The sequence below is a fragment of the Rhopilema esculentum genome, chromosome 17, assembly GCF_057945365.1.
Source record: "Rhopilema esculentum isolate cy_ngs chromosome 17, ASM5794536v1, whole genome shotgun sequence".
Taxonomy (NCBI): domain Eukaryota; kingdom Metazoa; phylum Cnidaria; class Scyphozoa; order Rhizostomeae; family Rhizostomatidae; genus Rhopilema; species Rhopilema esculentum.
Genome location: NC_142831.1, coordinates 6,863,095 through 6,883,658, shown reverse-complemented (window position 1 = coordinate 6,883,658; position 20,564 = coordinate 6,863,095). Strand labels below are relative to the sequence as shown.

At 38.2% G+C, this 20,564-nt stretch overlaps 1 protein-coding gene across 6 annotated transcripts in view; it reads left to right on the top strand.

Moving 5' to 3' along the window:
- LOC135682733 (zinc finger MIZ domain-containing protein 1) overlaps positions 1-20,564 on the top strand; it is a 49,370-nt gene that overhangs the window by 13,324 nt on the left and 15,482 nt on the right. For 3 of the 6 annotated variants that reach the window (XM_089113419.1, XM_089113416.1, XM_089113418.1), the window contains 2 exons: positions 6,957-6,994; positions 18,650-18,850. In XM_089113419.1, coding sequence (XP_088969545.1) covers positions 18,691-18,850 — 160 coding nt within the window. In that variant the 5' untranslated portion in view covers positions 6,957-6,994; positions 18,650-18,690. Of the gene's footprint in view, positions 1-4,599; positions 4,729-6,956; positions 18,851-20,564 lie in introns of those variants that run through there. The other 3 variants (XM_089113417.1, XM_089113415.1, XM_089113420.1) reach the window with 3 other exon arrangements.

Genomic DNA, 20,564 nt, shown 5'->3' with positions numbered 1-20,564 from the left:
GATGTACGAGATTTTCATGCAGTGATTTGCCCTGTCGGAGAGAACCCTGTCACCAGACAACACTGATGAAATTCATCATCAGAATACCCTTTAAACAACCCCACGATTTCCATTTGCACCTCTGAAATAGAACCTGAGGACAGTCTACTTCTTGAATAAATATGTCATTCTTTGCAAGGATTAACTATACTTGTGCGTGTGCTTGGTCAAATTTATCTTTTGTCATGAAAACGCAGCCGAAGGCCCGTGACGTTTGTGTAGAAGTTTCATACGAGTTGAAAAAGAGATGCTTTAAAGTTGCACTAGTCGTCGATGGTTGTTTCTAAGTAGCGTTGCACAGTTCACTAGCTGATCAAGTCTGCTCTGTTTTGTTAACTTGGGAGAAATTAAAGAAAAATCACATTGCTTTTTTTCTTGAACTTTCCACTCCGAGGCATGTTCTAATGTGGCTCTTATCTTATTCGGCTTATCGAGCCATGGTGAATCTAGTGTCTTCTTATATATAAAAATGTAAAGTGAATAGGTTTAAAAAGCTGGCCGTGTTTCTTTTCTGATGCGTGACTGAAACACAAAGACTGTTCCACCCACGGAGTTGTCACAATATGCCCTATTCCTGGGGTAGATCCTACTTTTGGTTGTGATAAAGAGGCGTTTAATTGGGGTTATACATTTATACATTAGCAGAGCGTGACTCACGCAACGGCCTAAGTCTTTCATCAATCAGTCAGCAGATTCGGTGTCACTCATTGATACCTCTGCTCCTCTCGCAATTCTTAGATTTAAGATTTCCTATCCTATTATGTGGTTGCATGAACAAATTTATGGTTATTTCCGCAAGCGGGGGTTCTCATACTATACTCTAAATGCTAGCCCCTCCACATTATAATTGGCATGATGGTTGTTTTACCCCTAAACTGTTCTACCCCTAAACTGCTATTCCCCAATCTATATCCCCTGTTTGAATGAGAGTAAGCCTTCTTTGCAAATCCTTTACGTAAATACGATGCCTACAGTTATCGTTACATTCTTTTAAATACTTTCTGTTTTGTCGCATGCAGCCAAACTCCTGCCAGAGTTTTCTAGAAATGGCTAGGAACAAATGAATTCAAACAAACATAATTCAAACTTAAATCGATTAATTATCTTCAGATATTTGCTACCAAATCTAAATTATGAAACTTAAATGTACAATTTAATTTTTGTTTAATATGCTGATACAATTTTGTTTGATTTAGTAGTTTATGTACTGGAAAGAAATGTGGGGTTTTTGTCTGTTCGAGATTCTCTTTTAAATGAACCCCCTCCCCTTTCCCATTATTTGGTTCCACTGCTATCTTTGTGAACCAGTTAGCTACATGCAGTGGAATTTTCTTGGTTTGCTTTGAGCCCTTCATGCTTTTCTGAAACCTGTTATCAACCTTTGCCATGAAAATATTTTGTGCTCTTTCCAATTTTGAGGCATTGTCTGCAATATCACCAGTCAGGAGTAGAAGCTTCGTTTAGTTGTGTATAAAGACGTCTTGAGTTTGAAGCCGCATTTGTTGTTTTCGTGTTGGCAGCCTTATATTGCGCCTCTTCTTACCTTCCTGAACAGAAAAGGGAATGAAAGAAAATGTGACTCACAAGTTACCACGCACCAAACGATATTGCGGATTAGTAACTGAAGGAACAGTGTGCGGCACAGTGCGGTAGCGGACTGTTGTGAAACTATATCGTCAATTGTTGTTATGCTGCCTGCTCTAGGCCTATCTCGGGGCTAACAAAATTCGTCGAAGACTTTCTTTTAGTTGCTTTTCTTTAATCAGACCACCACCTGCCCCTCCCCCTCCCCCCTCCACACACACGCACACACAGACACGAGTACAAAGGACATTCGCACCAAACAAGCTGCGAAGGAAACTCATAAGAAGCAATTGAACACCTTAAAAGTGGTAAGACTTGGTTAAAGATTTTGCCTAAGGAGACAAAAGAATCTGAGGTTAACATAATTATCACTTGGAGAAATTCGAGATTTCATTGCATTTGGCCGTTTGCTTTCATTCATTAATCCCTCGTTGGCAAAGGTTAAAAAATAAGACAAGTTATAGATATTACACAATAGATAAGATCTAATTTCGCGATAGGAGTGGACCATTGTACTTTGGTCTTGAATTTCAAGTTGTTCATCTTGATCTGACAGTCTGTGTAATGGGCGTCGCAGGGTTACGTTCTGGGCAATGTCACTCATGCTCCGCATCATGTAGTAAGAAGCGTCTCTCTGCAAGCCGCAAGCTTGATTTGTATTTGGCGAGTGCGTTGCCCAGATCTGTTCGTATGAGAAGAGTAGTACCCACGCTAGTACCCACGTAAAAGCTTTAAAATCTTGTAATTTTGCTGCAAATAAATAGGCTAGAAAAAAGTATTGATTTTGAATTATGAATGAATGAAATCACCTGGCTTTAAACTGAATGAAAAGCTTGGAAATCAATGCTCGATTTCTCACTATAAAAAAAGCAAGAATAGTGGAGATTGGAGTAGCCTGGATGGGGACTCGCGCCACTGAGGGGCCCCTTGGTAACTCGTAACAAGTCAGGATGATGGATAAAACCGTTTTAGGGTGCTCTGCACCATATCCCGACTTGCTTTTTGTAGTCCTTAAAAAAACAATTTCCACTTGCATTGACGTGTAGATTTAACAAAAAATTTCATTCAGAATGTTTTTAAATGGTATTTTTTACTCGCGAGTATAATGTGCAAAGCGGGTAGTTATGATTATTCTCAGCTCTTTGCAAATATTTGATTGAAGCATGTGCTAGATTCACATGCATTGGGCAACTTCGTGTCAAAGATTCATTGCTATTAAACTTATAAAGTTTGAATAGGCTTATCGTGTGTAGCTTTCGCGCAAATTGTGTGCAGAAAATGCGAGAATTTTTTATTCAAAATGGGGCATCCTTTGAAAAGAAGGTGGCAGTATTGTTGCAATGTAAATTTTTTTGGAAAAGACTTGGCGTTCTTTCCGTGTTTGGCGTTTTATTCTTGATCCCACAACCCTACTTACACTCTTTTTTATAAGAACCAGTAAATTTAAGCTCAGGCTGACTGTTCTTAATTTTTTCGAAAATCTGAGGCTGGATTGTTCTTAATTTGTTTTTAAATAAAGGTTGTAAGCAGTGCTATTGCTAGCTTTTTCGCTTTAAGGAGATGTTCAGGCCTCATTTGGCAACAAAGTGAGGGAGAAAGCCTTAATTTTGCTGACAAATTTGAATATTCACCGAAAAAGCACCCACACATCGCTAAAAATCCTCGATTTTGAGAAAAAACGTTGTTCAAATTTGCATTTTGCAGAAGCTCAGCCTCAACTTGTTCTTAATTTGTTCTTTACTTTTGACCAGTTTTGAGGCTCGTGTTCTTATAAAATTGTTCTTATAAAAAAACAGTGTAAATGCTGTTGTTGACTCGCGGCATCAAAGCTTCTTGAAGAGGGGACTTGAACCTTTAGCACGAGTCTAGACGTTTTGATCGACAGTATATCGTAGTGGTACAATAACAATAGCAAGCCTTGGTCAGCTCATTATTAGTGCAGTGTCAACGCGAATAAGCCTATACCTTGCATTATATGCCTATTCTGATATTACGTAAACATGGCATGCAAATGCAAAGTCGATAAATAGGAAATGAATTGGATTGAACAAACTTGGAAGCTCTTAATCCCCGTATGGTTTTGTGAGAGTAGGATCACACAAGTCATCAGTGTGAAGGAGACTGTCTCTTGTCACGAATCTGTGTACATCTGATTCAGACGAATGTTTGCGTATGCAAGGCATCTTTCACTGTTTGAGCGGATCCTGTATGGAGTTCCTATACACACTGAATAATGCAAGGAGTTTTTTCACATCGAACAAACGAAAGTATCGTCACGTGATAATGTAGTGTTGATACAAGTTGCAAATCTTTCTGATTTTTCGGCTGCTCCCAATTTGTGAGTCTTGTTTGATATAATAATGAAGTTTATTGGTTTTGCCTTAACCTAAGAAAGGAGATCGGGAAAGGGAAAAGGAGTCAAAAGGGGAGATATTTTATATTGTCAATGTGTTGATCAGGAGGTGAATGAAACTGTAGGAAAATGAAGTAATGGCATTTTTTGTGGGGAAAGGGGGTACTTGGCTGTGACTACCCGGCTCCAAATGGGTTTCTGAGGTTTTTGACCCACGTGTTCAGAAGAGTCATCAAGTTTTCTTATTCGAGATTAAACCACCTTTATTGCGATTTCGTAAAGCCGTGCACATCACCAGCCCAAAATAGCGTTAAAGCCAACTATTTTACATAAAGTACCCTTTGATTTTATCAAAATTGCCCTCCTAAGAAGGATAGAAATACTCCCTAAGCGTGCCGCCGGTGAATTTTCTCAGAATTTTTTCAAATTGAAAATTCAAAGGAGGATACTCACCGTTGACTATAAATGCCAGGTAATTTGACAAGGACATTGAAGACAAGGTCGAAATCCCAAACGATAACCTGCCCCGTTCTCTATCAAGGCGAATTTGCGCTGTCCACTGTGTTTACTTTATGTTGTTCCTTATATCCGTGGTAACAATGACATATAATGCTTGTGTTTCTAAGCTCTTTAGTGCTCAGTGACGCGAGAAGTCGTTTTAATTCACATCAGAGGAATTTTCATAAGCCGTGGTATCCTAGCTTCTCAAAAACATTGTTTAGGGTGATTTGTGAAGACGGCTGAAGTGTTTTGTGAGTTTCATTACGTTTGTATTTATCGCTAATTTTTATCAAATTGAACTTGTCGTTTGAGTCAGTTGAATGTTATCTCATTTGAACACAATTAGCCAATCTCAATATCTTACTGAAATCTCAATTTTGATACGCAACGATAATAAAAACTCAGCCGTTTGAGTGACAGCTTCGTAGACCTGTCTGAGCTTGCACCTTTTGGTTTGTTTATTAATACTATCGATAGCTGATTAAATGTCAAAATAAACGCCGTTAAACTTTCCTTATCGTCTATCAGAGTTATTTGACAAGTATTTAGAAGGATGTTTTTATTAGTTGTTCGATTTAAAAGCATTTAACACATTAGACACTTGAGTGTAGGGCAATTGAGGATGTTGCTGACCTCAAAGAGGTAGGTGTTCACGGTTGCACGGGATCTTCCGGGAATACAGCTCTCGGTTATTGGATCGTGCAGATATTTTGCAGCGTCATTTTGCGTATCATCTTTCATGTCTTTGGCAAAATCGTCGCTGATCTTTTGGACTTGCAACAAGATTGTCTGGTGGACTGACAGTTGCGAGAAACCGCATCCTATCATGGTTTAGATCGTAGATGTGGCGCTTTGATTACACGGGCTTTGTCCGCTTGTTTTGATAGCCATCTTGCGGGGAATGTTCAGCAGTAGTCTCGTTCATTTTGCATTTAATCAATCAAATCGAATTCTTGGTACCATCAATAATGTTGCATCGGTTGTGATTTATATTTTGCCGAAAATGTTTAAAGTTCGCGGAGAATAACATTCTTTTATCATCCACCCGGCAATGCACGTGCTATTCATTTGACAAACAAAGTCTTGCACTGCCTCGCGGCGTTTGCGTTTTTAAGCTACAAGAATTCAGAATTGTTCCTGTTGAAAATTCCAAGCTTGGGGTTTAAGAGCAAATTCCACCATTTACGAAACTAAACCCGGGGTTAATGGTCAGTTGTTCATTATCTTGTTGATTTTAGCGCTAGAAGTTTCTTTAGTAGAGGCTTTTTGGTGCAATTTGCTAAAGAGCCAAAACTTAAATGTTGTAGAATAAGACAAAATGAACAAGAACACTTAACAGCTGCAAGAAATTTTCCTTCTATTTTATATGTCAATTAAACAGAAAATAGATGCGTAGTGTTAAAAAAGAATCATTTTTATCCTGTCTTATCCTCTAAAAGATAGATTCATTTTCAGCAGTTTCTTTCGATTTAGAGTGTCTGGAAAATGTTTTTGTTACTGTAAGCCATTCTGGGACTCAGTTTTTTATAAGCAATTTCCAATTAAAAATGCGTGTATTTCGAGCAGAAGCTTGGGTATTTCGTTAATGAATAGAGGTTGATTTTGAATGGATACAATGATCCTTATTTCATCAAAATTTCCGGTTTGTTTTGATCTTCTGGATATTTCGCAACATTGGAGTGGGTTTTTGGTTCCCTATCAGTTTTGCTACACGTTGGCAAATAGTTTATCAGCGATTAAGCAGTGATTGCCCTTGACCATCATAAATTACCACTAAGCATCTTAATCACAACTATCATAATGATCGTCTTTGGCTTTGTATTCTTTATCTTCTCGCATTATTAATCGGTTACAAGGCGATTCATTAGCAGTTACAGTTGATCGCTAGATCACCAGCAATTATCATTAATCGGAATGATCTTCACTGATCACTGCTTCTTCGATCGTTCCTCTTTTGAAGACACCCGAGGGGCAATTCACTCTTGCAAATAGCGTACGAGATTTTCCCTAAAGCAAAAGGATTTCCAGGGATTTTCAGATAAAACAATAGGATTTTCACAAAAAGTGTACAAGATTTTCTTGGAGTGATTTGCCCCTCGAAGAGCCAAATTACTCTCAACATGCTTTCGTTTCCTAATTCTCATTTCATTTGTAACAGAATCAAATTATAATTAACTGCAATGTTAACTAATGTAACTGTAAGTGGAAATTACCGCTTAATTCCATGAAGAACCTGTTCAAATTGACCTTTAAGCGCTTACCGTGTTGGCATCAAGGTATTGCAACCGGAAATCGGCATGGGAATACCTTGTTGTATTGTCTGACCGGTTCATAGTTGGAATCCGACAATCGTGCGATTAGGCATCATGGAAATTTCAAGTGGCCATTTGAATCGCTCTTTGGTTAAATTGTCTTTTAATTAATGACTAATTGCATTTCTTTGGTTGTTTTTGATATCTCCTCTTGTCTTTATTTCTAGACCTGTTTCGACGCAGTTGAAAGTCAATAGTGATTTCTGTAAGTATGATTTCGCCCGCTTGTTTTTGTTCACTGCTTTTGCTTTCCGCTGCATGGGCACCTATTCTGGCTTTCAAATGAGCAAAATAGCCTTTCCTCATCCGTTTTGTTGAAATCCTTCATTTCTTTGCACGGTTAATGCTCGCTGTTGCTGTGTTTTTGTTTCAAATTCAGAGTTGCAGCTGGAAAATTGTTTGCGCAGTTTTGCAAAGCTATGAAAACGAAGTGGCATACAATGTAATCGTTTCTCGATTGATCTATCTTATGACGACTCGTAATAAACAGCGCGCGATAATGATAGGCCGAAAATTGACACAGCAAACGGGAAAATTTCATCACAAGGAATACTGATCAGTGCATGTCCTTTTGTGGCTAATTTGCCTAGTTCGGGAGCTGAGCTTTTGTGGGGGCAAGTCATTGTTTGGTGTTCATGATCGACTCGTGTGCTTGAAACTTATTTTCCCGTTTGCAGTAATTTACGGAATCTTTTCTGTTATGATAAGGCAGATGTACTTTATTTATAGAACCAATACGCTCGCGCTTTTTCGCAGCGATTGACAGTGACCGTGCAGTGTTTTATGCCCGGTACTTTGCCTGAAAACTGACGCACGTATATAAGAATGCGGCAATTGCGTAACAAGAATACTAGAAATTCGATCATTGCAAACAAAGCGATAATTTTGTAGGCACATGCGCGCATTTAAACGGAAAAGGCAGTGACGCTGATGTATATGTATAGGGATAAATCCCGTTGCATATTTTATATTCCTAATTTTTTCGGAATCATGGTTTTGTCTTTCTTTGTACGCCCGTGGAGTGATATCCGCTAAGTATAATTTTTCTCTGCCCCGAGCAGCGACTGTTGCCTTGATTGAAAATTTTGCTTAATTGCACTTAAACATAGGAAGTACTTGACAACGGGATATTTCGTTTTAAGGAATGTGGGTTGGTATTACTGCTAATGAGATGCAATTAGACCTCCTTGTATTGTTTTCCTTGTTCTAATGATACCAACGTCCAAGTGTTCAAATGGATGATGCAAAGCAAATGATGCAAAGCAAATTATGCAAAGCAAATGATGCAAAGCAAATTATGCAAAGCAAATTATGCAAAGCAAATTATGCAAAGCAAGTTATGCAAAGCAAATGACAAACTTGAAATTGAACTCCGGTTACTTTTTGCCTCCATGAGGCCTTTAACCCCATGCTGATTTTGATGCTGATAATGGCCTACTTGTATCTGTTTGCGATGTTTCTCGCAAAGAAGATTCATTTAGATTCTTCAAATAGAATTAGAGACCGAGTAGCAATGAGACAGGTCCATCATAAAAGCTAGAAAAACACATTTATCTTCGTTGTCTGCTCAAAAAATTTATACTGTTGATAGTCTTGTGTATACATTCTTTATATGGGACTTAGCAATAGAAACATCAGAGCTAGTTGTGACAATTTGCAGCAATTGTTTTTGTAACGTTATATCTTTTCATTCGGTTTCAAAAGTTGCGACTTGTGGCAGAATTATCTTCGGTTTACTGAGCGATGCCATTTGTGTCCTCCAAGTTTGTATGGCAGCCTTGCGGTTTTAGCAGATTCTTTGTTGGACAATGCCCATGTTTATTCAGGATTGTGTTCTGATACCCTTTTACTTCTTTTTCTAAATTAGGATTTAACCTGCCTTGTTACAGGATTGATCGAAGGGTTATGCTAAGGCCACATTGTTGTAGAAAGGAAATGGTCTTTTTTTATACGAAAAATGTGTACATATTTAGAACGCTCCAACACTTGGGCCTGCACTAGGCTAACGCGCCCAAAGCTTGTTAGAATGGGAGAACTGGAGACTACAGATCCAAGGGTCTTGGTTTGATTCCCTGACATGACTTATCGATCACCCAGGGGAAGGGGAGTCGCCATCTCTCTGCAATACCAGGCGTACGAATCGCGAGGCGTTGTCATATCGAGAGGAAGTACCAGGGTACTTCGATAAGCATGGCTTCTCAGTGTCCTAAATCCTGCCATGGATGAAAGATAGCATCAAATGTAGATGAGTTCCCCGTGTCCACTGGCCCTACAACAAAGCGTGACTGTCTCTACAACATATAAACCAGAAAAAATAATAGTTCTCTTTTATTTGCTCTTGATAACCCGGCCTTGGATTATCAGAAATGGACGAACACGTGATGTCAGCTGGTAGCATTCTGAAGCTTCACTTCTCAGATTTGAGAATGAGGACGACTCTTTGTGCTTGTCCTCATTCCCAATTTTGGATATTGCCCCGGAAAACCCGTGGCGGAATTTGTGGGGGTGGCGATCGCGGTTCTTTCCATTGTATCAATGTTCTGATCTCAGCTGCCCGCTCAAACAATCAATGTACCTGGCTGCTCAACCCATGATCGAAAAAGCATCAACCCTCGTCATGTTCAAATTGCAATTATTACATGAAAAGAACAACTTAAAAATTCATGGAGTCCCCCTACCCCCCGTTAAAATTTTACGATTACATCCCTGCTAGAAATGTGGGCAAAGTTTTTGTTGGTTTATTAAGTGTCTTTGCCCCCCCCCCCCCCCCCAGAAAAAATGCTCAGTTTCTGCCACTGCAGAAAATTAACTTATCAGTTGCCTGCGAACAAGATTTTGAAGTCCCACGTCAATAAACAATATATTTTTGCGTCATTCTCTTTAGTTGGAAGATTTTGTTTTCTTTCATTGACTTGCCTAAGAAGCCCCAAGCCATCTAGTGTGGCTTCTTTTGGAAAGTGATTAACTAAACCAAAACTGTATCTCGTTCCCCTTACCCCATTAAGTGGAAATTTTCTCTCTTTTGAATTGTGGCGTAACATTTTGCCAATTTTCAGATAGTCTTCAAATTTGTAAGTTCCCAGAATGGAATATTGGAACGTGACAGGGCGAATGAAGACAAACACATGCGATGACCCATGACATTGCATTGTCTTTCATTTCTTATATACCCACAAATTTCTTTCAATTCGCTTTCTTTCCTTTTTGTTCGGAAGCCTTGAAATTCTGATATCTGAAGTGGAACGGCTAGTTATCAAGGAAAGGCTGTTCGAAAAATGCAGGAAATGTTTTATTCATCGCAACTTGTTTGTTGTGCTGACCAAAGGTACAGGCCACTTGTTTCACTTCTCTTACTTAAATTTATTCTTCATTTCTCGGTCTCTCAAAAAACATCCAGCAGCAATCTTTCGCCTGGAGAGCCGACGGTCAAAGAAAAACTTCAAGCCATTGTTAGCGAGTTCTTGAAAGAAAATAATCAGTTCGGAGAAAGGTATAATGTATCTAATATGCGAGCTCTCTTTCCTTTAAAAGCCTCTTCAAAGTTTTACATGTATGTCTTGTATGCTGGTCCACACTTCATGCTAATTATCCTGTCGGAACATTGAATGATACAAGGTTATAGCTGAGCATCACACTGTTCTAAAGCTGTCACTGCATAGATTATTCAGCCTATTCTGCTTGTTTACGTTCTTGTTGATGTGGAGGAACATCACGTACAAGTATGGATGCGCAGCTTCATTTATCTGTGAACATTCCTAGAGTTAGTATTTTTATCTGTTTTTGTTCCGTCTCTTTAATGTCAGGTATTTGTGGCTCGTCTTTTCAAGTAAGAATGTTCCTGGCAATGCTACTTTGTTTCGTTCTTCTGCGGCCTTTCTTGGTGCATCGTCTGAAGTAATCTCTTTTAGACTGAAATTCTATGCAACGTGCTCCGCGATAGCAGCATTTGTCGCTTTGGTCAAAATAGAATGCAAAACATTCCATTCGACAATAAACAATCAATCATTTTTGTTATTAGCATAGATCTTATGTATCTTGGTAGAAATCTCAATAAATCTCCGCTAGTATTTCCTGTTCAATGTTATGGGCCAAGTTGCTCACGGTCCAGTCTGTTACTATGTGTGCGCCTTGGCGGAAACCTTGGATGAATCGTTTTTGTGTAAGTTGGCAGGCCGAAATTTTTGTTCTCTTTTGCAGTTGTATGTCAGGGACATTGCTCGACTAATAGTCATTCTCTATTAGTTTTATTGTAAGAAATATCTTTTCGAAGAAGAACGTTAAACAAAGAGAGTTCTGTGGTTCACTTGCAGCATTCGTAGAAGGACCTGGAACGTGTTTTGTCTGTTGTCATAAGAGGATGTCAGCAGGTTATGATAGCCATAAGAAAATACTTGCACTTGGTATTACAGATAGATAAATTCAAACCACTACACACACACAGAGATATCTTAAAACCAGATTGATTTTATAGTAGATAAAAACAGTAGCGAGCAGGATATTGCCAGAGAGTGTTAGATAATTGCTCCCTGATGCAAGATAGAAGAAATATAGATGCATGAATCAATTGGGAAAATTTTCCAATTTGCATTAACCCATGCTGCTTAGGTCTGCAGACATTTGCCATATAAGTTCCCAAAGTCGCATTATGAAATATAAGCGTGATAGGACGACGTTGTTGGTTTCTGTTCTGGATGAAACGGAATCTTGAGGAATTAAAAATGAAAAAATTGCTTGTTCCGCCAAGAATCACTACTTTGAGTGCAGGTGTTTTTTCCTATTGAGAACTACATGGAGATATATCGTGCTTCAGTGTTAATCTTACGAATTTGAATTTGCTGATCAAGAATTCTTTTCTTGCCTACGTGTTCGTCCAAAAGGCCAGCTGATTGGTTTCCATAATTCAAAATTGACGTTTGCCGCTCACTTCATCTCAGTAGTTTACTGTAATCAGTATTTCTTTAATCTTTCATGAGCATTTTTCGCGGAACATTGCAGAAATGACCGCACATAGTCTTAATGTACCAAATCCTCTGCACCTCGCTATAATCCAGTGTATTGTTTCACGTAATACCCAACTACTGCCAACCTCGATCTGCCTGTTCGAACCCGTTTTTCACACCCACATTTCTGTCAAAGTTGAGATCTTAGGCCGTTCTGAGAATTCGTAGCAAACAAATCATTATTTTTCATGGTTTTTGTCACCTTCCTTTCCGTTTCTAGTTGCACAGCCAATTAAATGTAAGAGTTCTTTAGGAAGCAGAGAGTTGTGGTAATGGTTATTGAAAAAGACTTGATTTTTTACAGAGCAATCTTTGCACAGTATTGGAGTGGAGCGGGTAGCTTTAAGTAGAATTCGCGAGTTTGATACACTGTGTATTAAGTAGCGAGAATTCCTAATCACAAGAGAAAGTTTGCGAAACAAATCCGCTTTTGATAAACCCAGCGTGAATGCACCATGCCAGACAATGGATCCTTTCTGTTATAGTTTTATCAACGATTAAGGATGTAAATTAACAATGTGAATAAAAGACTCCACCAAGCTCCGAAAAATCTAGTAACAATCTTATCATCAATGTACCGTGCAGTTTTGCAAAATTGAACTTCTAATCGCTTTATGTGGTTTTCCTCCCCGCTTGCTTGCAAAGTTTGGTTTGTACTCTGAAATCTGAGCTGCTTTATTTTCGTGAAACATTTTTTTCCCTATGATTTCCTGTCCGATCGTATGTGAGAGTCTAGCTTTTTCCATAGCACAAAATTCTCAAATGAACTGAAGTGGTTACCTCGTCACATTCTTCATAAAAGCTTGTGTTGAAAATATGGCTGTAATGTAATTTTTCAAGATTCAATTCCCCTTAATAATTTATCTAGTCGTATACAGTCAACGTTCAATCTATCCCAGCACCTCTATTTTCACAGACATGTTAACCTGAAACTATTTCCCCTGTTTTCACCTATCTGAAATGTATAATTCTCTGCCACTTATCCCTGAGGCCTAGCCTAATTTCTTAGTTGCGTTATCGCGCGTCATGCTCAATGGGCTTGCCTTCTGCTTTATATGCCTTGTTTTGTATTTAATTTTGCTAACAATGATATTTAAATGCGTAATGAAAACATAGCTTTGTTATCACATCAGATTACTAGAACAGGTGGAATTTCGAATGCTAATCATGATTTCTGCCATATTTCATCAATTTTTAACAACCTGTACCATTTACGTGTTGCAACGCTTACTTCACGTCTGTAGGAAAACTTTTTGAAAGGCACTTTGCGCAAATCGATAATTGTGAGAAATTCACCACGCCCGGCTGCGTCCCAAAACGTCGACCTTTGCTGCAAGAATTACGAAGAGGTAAGGGTTTTTGATACCATCTAATGGCTCGCTAAGATTGTGTTTATTTTCAAGTGCAAGATAAGCCAATCGCTGTAGTTTCATTATCATATTAAATAGAATAGAAAATCCTGTGAGTTGAATTTCGGTCTTCTAATATTGATTACCAGTCGGCAGCTGGTGATTGGTGCCTCGGACTTTACTGATGATTGCTTTGTCTTTTGAATCCCAAACAAACATAGATTGCATCTAGAGAAACTGCTGATCCTCGCTTGCCTATTGATACACTTACAGGCAGCTGAATGCCAGAAGTATCAAGGCATTGTGTCTAAATCTATCTTTCTTTCTTCGCATTAAATGTTGCTACGTAAGCAAATCCGAAAGCCATTTTCTGCATTCATCCTTCACCTTTTGTCTCAGTAAACGCATTTCATTAGGATTCCAGCCCTACCAAGTGCCTACATTGTTGTTGCCAAATGGCATGCGGCAAACAGTATCGGTGTCAATTTAAAAAATTATAGAACTACGTGTGTATGTTGCAAAATGTTGGCGATCAATGTATGATTCGTAATTTTGATTAATTTGTTGTATTTTCAATATCTAAACTAAAACGCTTCGTTATTATTGTTCACTTCGTCTCCTTAATTTCATGAGGTTTATCAGGTTAAGAATTTAAATTTTGTTTGCAGTTCAAAACAGGAAATAGTCGTATATGAACGGCGGTTGATGTGCGTGATGTGTCTACAGAAAAACATCGTCCGTTCTACCATTTTGGCAGCGTATGAAACATTGTATTTTAACACATGTCAAGGAATGTTGAAGCCGTCAGGGCCCTGCAACATTCAAACAAACTTTTCCTACAAGCAGGCAGGTATCCTATTGTGCTGCTTGGCCTTAAAATCAAACCACAAGACTAGCTGTCAAGAATTCACTATTGATCAAAACCCAAGCGATCAGCCATTAAAAGCCAATGACTTGATAGATGCGAGAGCATCTTGGGAATAATTTATGAATTTGATCAATGATTTAATGCTCTTACTGAACGAAAGAATCAATCACAGTATGAATTTTGATAGATTGATAATCGAATGCTAAACTGTGATAATGTTAAGAAATCACTCAGTCTTTTGGAATGAGTCGTAGATAGCAGATTTCGCTAGGATTTAATCCACATCCTTGTGTCAGATTAAGCCTTTCGTTGTTTTTTGATGACTTTATCCTTGAAAACCAGTTACCACCATAAATCATCTTCCAAGTTTTTATTGCGAAATAAAATAGTGCTCATTGGCTGCTTCGTCTGCAATATCATGGTTCTCTAAGATGTTTCACAAATAGACACTTTTGCTCCACAATAGAGTGTTTTCTTGCATCGAAGCTATGGACTACATGCATGCTTGTTAGAAGCCAAAGTGAAACATTACAGCATTATTATCTTTTTGTACACATTTTGCATATGCTGTTCTTCCTTGTTATGTTTGTTGGCTGATGACAAAAATAAGTCACAATTTTGAACAATGCTATACATGTATCATTTGTGATTTCTGTTAATGGCCCACGTTTGGTTGTAAAAACTTGATGGCAGTAAACAATACTTACTAAAGAGCAATACTTTGTATGATAACAGAACATTTCCAGTCTTCCTTTCCATGCGTATGTTTTGTCAGGCACATTGAAATTGCTGCTTTGTAAATCCATCACAACAATGATTCACTAAATACGTCACAACATGGTTGCTTACAGAACATTATTTTCAACAACATACAACGCTTTCAAGTGCTGCATAATACTGTAGTACAATATTGGAAGTCAAAACTCTAGCACAGCACTATACTACAACTACGATATTGTACAGTTGCTCATATTATGCTGCAATACTAAACATAGTGTTCAATTATGTTCCACGCTTTACATATAACGTCGTTCAATACTGCAAGTCTGTGCTGTAGTCAAATACTGAGCATTTTCAGTGATGTGCGGCACTATTCAATACTGTAAAAATTTTGTAATGCAGTGCTATCAAGATAATACTGTGGTGCAATACAAGGCAGAAGTGAATGAAAATTGGTACATCTTCAGAACAGTACAGTACATTAACGTTCCATTAATGTACCATTATATTTATTAGCGCAAAATATCAAGGTGTATTAGTATATACGGCGGCAAGAAACGTCTGAATTTTGATTATTGAACTTAGATTTCTGATAGAAATGCTTTTCTAATTTGCTCTAGTGACAGCAGCTGATTAGGCTGATGTTGTAACAAATGTCTTCTGTGAAGGCAAGGAGAAGATGGACTTCAGCTTGTAAGCTCTCTTTGAGCAAACCGCAAGAAACTTCTTTGAATCACCCTTATCCCTCTTTTACTACTGCCGACCGAGAAGAGAAGTTTAGCAGTTGTATGTAGACGACTGGGTATCGATGGCTTCTTATTGCAAAGCTCGCCTCTTTGGCGAATTTCATCGGGTATATTCTTCTGGCACTCAATGCGATGATGTGTTTCTCGCATATTGAGCTTTAAGCTGGCATTTGTTGCATTGCAAGCAAAGTGTACATCGGGTTTGATTAAGTAATAAGTAATGTTCTTAAATGGAGTTTTCCGAGTTTGACATTAGAATTTGTAGATCAGTGTCTCAAGGTCACGCGAGTGAACGTCCTAAGAATTCACGTTTATGAATTTGATAGAAGACTGGCGGTGCAGTATGCCTCTCTCCATTTGCTGCGCAAGAGAGTGCTGCTTTGGCGACTAGGGTCTCTTCTGTGTATCCTAGTTGAATTGTTTCAAGGATAGTTTAGATATTTATATACGCGTTCTAAAATTGTGTTTGCTGTATTTGTTTTGATACCTTTCTCGGTATCATTGTTATTTGGTTTATTTTTGATGGTCAAAGTCAGTTTGTTATAATATAAATATTGCTCGAGAGACTGGAAAAGTGGAGCCTGGAAAATTGTGATGCATTTTGCAAAATAATTTCTTAGTTTTACAACAATTTGTTCTGAGTTGTGATGTTCAGATTAGGTTAAAGAACCCTTACAATTGTATAATTTAAAATGGAATCATGTTTATGTTAATGATGCTTCAAATTTGATTTGCAGTTTGTGTGAAGACTTCAGCTTTCAGCCCTTCCACCCACCATTGCTTTAAGTATTTTACATCTCTTTTAACAGACAACTTTGTCATGAAAATACCGACTTTTGGCTAAAGATTTAAAATAGTCCGGTCTTCTGTTTCCTCTTAGTGGGCACCGTCAGTTGTACAGTTGTCTGTTTGCTTGTACGCCTTTCACTGGGTCCTATCCCGGTTACAATTAATTAACAGCCGGGCCTTCAATTTTCTGTTTGTAACAAACTCATAGCTCGCTTTCTGGTAGATAAGCCAAACCCGTCTAAAGGTACAGTACTACCCGGCCTTCTGTTTGTAACCTCCTCAGCTTCTCACCTTTCTGGTCTTCAGAAACAATCCTTTTCAGCAGGTGCTTCTTCTCGCTTTGTATTTCTTTGTTCAAAGCCAATTGAGATGTTCGCAAGGCTAACTACCAATACTCCGGCCTTTGTTTATAGGACACCAGGCTCAGGCCGTTGCCCATCAGCCCCGCTCTGACAGTGCTCTCTCGTTGCGTCTGCACAGTAGTTTGTTGGAATGTAACATTTCGTCAACATAAATTCTCTGAGTTCAAGTTAGTTTCCGCCCCTGCTTCCTTTAACCTTGCCATTTGTGCTACAAAACGTATTTTAAAAAAGCAAGCATTTGATAAAATGCTCAAGCTTTCTTCGTGGTGTAACGATATCTACACTGTGCGAGTTCAGCTGACAACAGGACTATTAAAAAGCACCCCATATCACAGATAAGCTCTCTTCTTTTGATTTAACGTTGAACTATGGTTAGTATTTGTGTGCCTATTAGACGGCCACTGGGCTATTTACCTCGGCCTACGGCTCATAGCCGTGACTTATTAAGCATGTGGTCCCGGTTGCTTTATTGACCGAAAACTGTTTTAATATTTAATTAAAACGTCCTTGTGCGGCGCACATTCTTTTTGAAATTCGAGTTTCGCTTAGATAACTTGATGTGTACGTGTGTGAGTGTGTGTGGTTTGTTACAACATCAATAGCAACACATTGCAACTTGCAGCAAGACCCCATTAAGGAGCTCTCCTCGATGTAAGAGTGTTTGTTGTTTTCAAAAGCCTATCATTCAGTTTGTTTTTCATTTTCTTTCGCAATTATTGCTATTTTCGCATTCCTGACTGTATAGCAGATCTCTGTAGCCTCGTAGCAACTGACATAAAGCTTTTTTACAGTCTTTTGTATTCAATAGTCCACATATTTATGCAGTTATTATTCATTCTTGTTTGTTATTTTGTTATAGTGACCAATATAACTGTTGCAGATCTAAACGAAAGCATCGCTTTTTCTAGGTTTTCCACTTCCTTAGAGCAAAATTTTACACGGAAAGTCGAATTTCATGTTCGTCTGCTGGGTCATCAAATACCTTGGCTTCATTAAATGACGTCACCAAGTGAAAATATTAAGAAAATGCAACTAAGAATGTCCGTTGATAATTAGAAAATAATTCTTGAATATGATTTTTCTGTTTTTGGTTTTGCCATATAATCTCATTATCTTAAAATTATTTTGAATGTAAGATTTATATTTACCTCAAAACAACCTTATTCGTACTTCTGTTTAAGTTAAGCCATTTGTAGTCTTTTCCAAGATTTGCTTGGCTGTTTAACAGATTTTATCAAACTGCGTGGCTATTGTTGCCACGATAAACTTCCCTTAATCTGATTGCAAGTATGAAATCGATTCGCATTCATCGATGTTGCAAGAAATAGCTAAACAAACAATTGTATAGATCATCTGCACATAAAGCATTTATAACGCATCTTTTTCATCAGTTTCCTATTGTAGATCGCATATCTGAACATTATTTCTAATCTTTTATAACCAGTGTTGCTAAATTGGTTATTTGAAGTTTGTGATGGTGAATTATTTAAAGCAGATTGGCAAGTAGTTTGTGCTGCTAAGCTAATGTTCCGAAATTCTTTTGCTTAGCTGAGAGGTTAGCAAAATGCCTTACAGTTTCTATATAACTTGATTTGTTGCAGCTGAATGTCGTTGTTTGCGGATTTTCAAGTTTCCTATCTACGCGTCTCGTATTGATGACGCCAAGAACGCAAGTTCTGCATGCTTTCGACAATCTTCTAAGTTTTACATAAGATTGGAATTGGCAGATGTTTGTATCTGCAAGGAACATATTGCAACTGATGTCTGGTTTATTCTAAGAGAATGCTCGTAATAATGAATGCAGGCATAATGGGTGTGTGCAGTGCTTTTGCATGTTTAAGGTTGCATTCAATACCTTCTTTAATGACCAACGTGAGTTGTGCGAATTTAAGACATGTGTTTGCTTGAACAAAGCAAGGGTCATATATTAAATTTCCAGTAGCTCTAATTCGTATAAATGCTATGTTTTGATTTCTAGATTACCGGAGAAAATAAGTATATTCCAACGTGACCTTTCGTTTTTCAGATATTGCCATGCTGTTAGTGTGATATGTAAAACCAGCAAAAATGATGGGAGATTTTCATACTCCAATTGATGACTTTGGATTCCCAGATGGATTTGGATATGGAGGAGTTGGGCCGGGTCCTGGCCCAGGAGGACAGGGTCCGGGGCCCGGTCCAGGGCCTGGCATGCCCGGGCCTCTTCAACAACCGCAACAGATGTCCGGTTTGTTTTTATTTTTAAAATTCGTAGATTTTCTTGTAATTTTGATGGCATGGATGTTATCGCTTTACGCTTCTGTCTCGCATCATTTGACGTTTTCGTATTCACATAGCAGCTTTGTTCTAAAACAGATTAAATGCTTATTGAACGATGTAAGAGACTAAATCTTGTTAGAAGAGAGGCTCTAGGTCTAAGACTCCATAGTGTTTGTCCTTGGTGGAGGTCCTTGGTTTTGAGCGTCGAATGTAGTGAGATCCATGACTGAGTAAAACTCCTGACTCACTCGCAGGTTTGCACACGCTGGAGCTCACTTAAATCGTAGGAAACTGGCGGCCAAATGAAAACCAATCATTCTTGGAAATTTGACGTCATGGTTTGCTGTTAGCAAATTAAAAAACAGATTTCAAATTTTCTATTTAGTCACACATTTGGAATTATTTTCTCAAGACTGCTATTTGCATACAATTTTTTCAAATAGTTCTATTCATTATCTAGTGAACGGAAATTACATTATAGATACAGTATTTTATGGTTTATAACTTGAAGGACGCAGGAAGAAAGTTGTTGTGTTTTTTTTAGTAGATGTTTTTCGCTACCAGGCGTTTATACTTGCCTAAAACAGTGAAGAAGTTTTTTATTTTGTAAAAGTGTTAAGTGGTCTGTCTGATCTTTGAGTGTACACTGTTCTAGTTTACTGATTTGTTTGGCCAAACAGGCTGGTCTGACATTTGTTGTGACATTTTGCCATGCTTCAGCAGGGCTTTTCGCTTGACAGCCGTTACATTAGCTGCCTGCAATCAAGCTACATACATTAAAGAATACTGATCTTTGAGTTTGACCATAATACATTAGCACTATATGGACCCTGCTTTCTGTTTACAAAGATCCTGTCACACTGTATCGGGTAATTGTACTTACTTAGTGATGCGCACAGTTTAGAAAAGGTACCCAGCCATTAAGAGTAATATACCCGTCACCTAAAGAATGGATGGCTGAACATGCGACCAGCATAACGGATCGCTATTACTGCGAACAATGTTAACAATGCCAATAGCCAGTTGATTGTGTATTATTGCTGGTTGTGCGTTGCAGTTATTCAAGGACAATGAATACTGTTTCCTTGTATTGATACTTGAATCAAAACTTCGATGCGTTTGTAATTGTTGATGCGTTTCTTCGGGCAATATGTTCGCTTATAAATACGTTATTGATGGTAAGTGTTTTTGCTGTCGTTTTTAAGGAAGCCTTTCAATCAAACAAAACTGCCACTGTTCTTTGTTCAATTAAAGCACAAGCCACGCACTCGCTCATGTCTTTTCTAATTTTCAAATTTGCCGTTTTTCCAACAAGTCCTAAGTATTTTTTAAAACTGTTTTGTTCACCTGGTCAATGCCTTAAAATTGTTGCACTAGTTGCTTTCAAAAGACGAGAAAAATTAGTTTTGTTTTTCAAACAGCAAAGAACAGTGTGGATTTGTAGACCATTAAATCTTGTTTTAGACCATTAGGTCTAATTTTTGTTTAATTTTGGGGTCTCATTCTTTTCTTACAATACAAAGACAAACGGAGGGTTACATTAAAGAACGGCAGATAAGACTTTGCGCCCAAACAGCTCATAACGAAATTGTGCATCGGCATTTTACTAGTGACGGCTAGGGTTCTTTTCCTTGATCAAATTAAGTCTGTAAACGAAAGAAAAACCGTAGACGAACAATTTA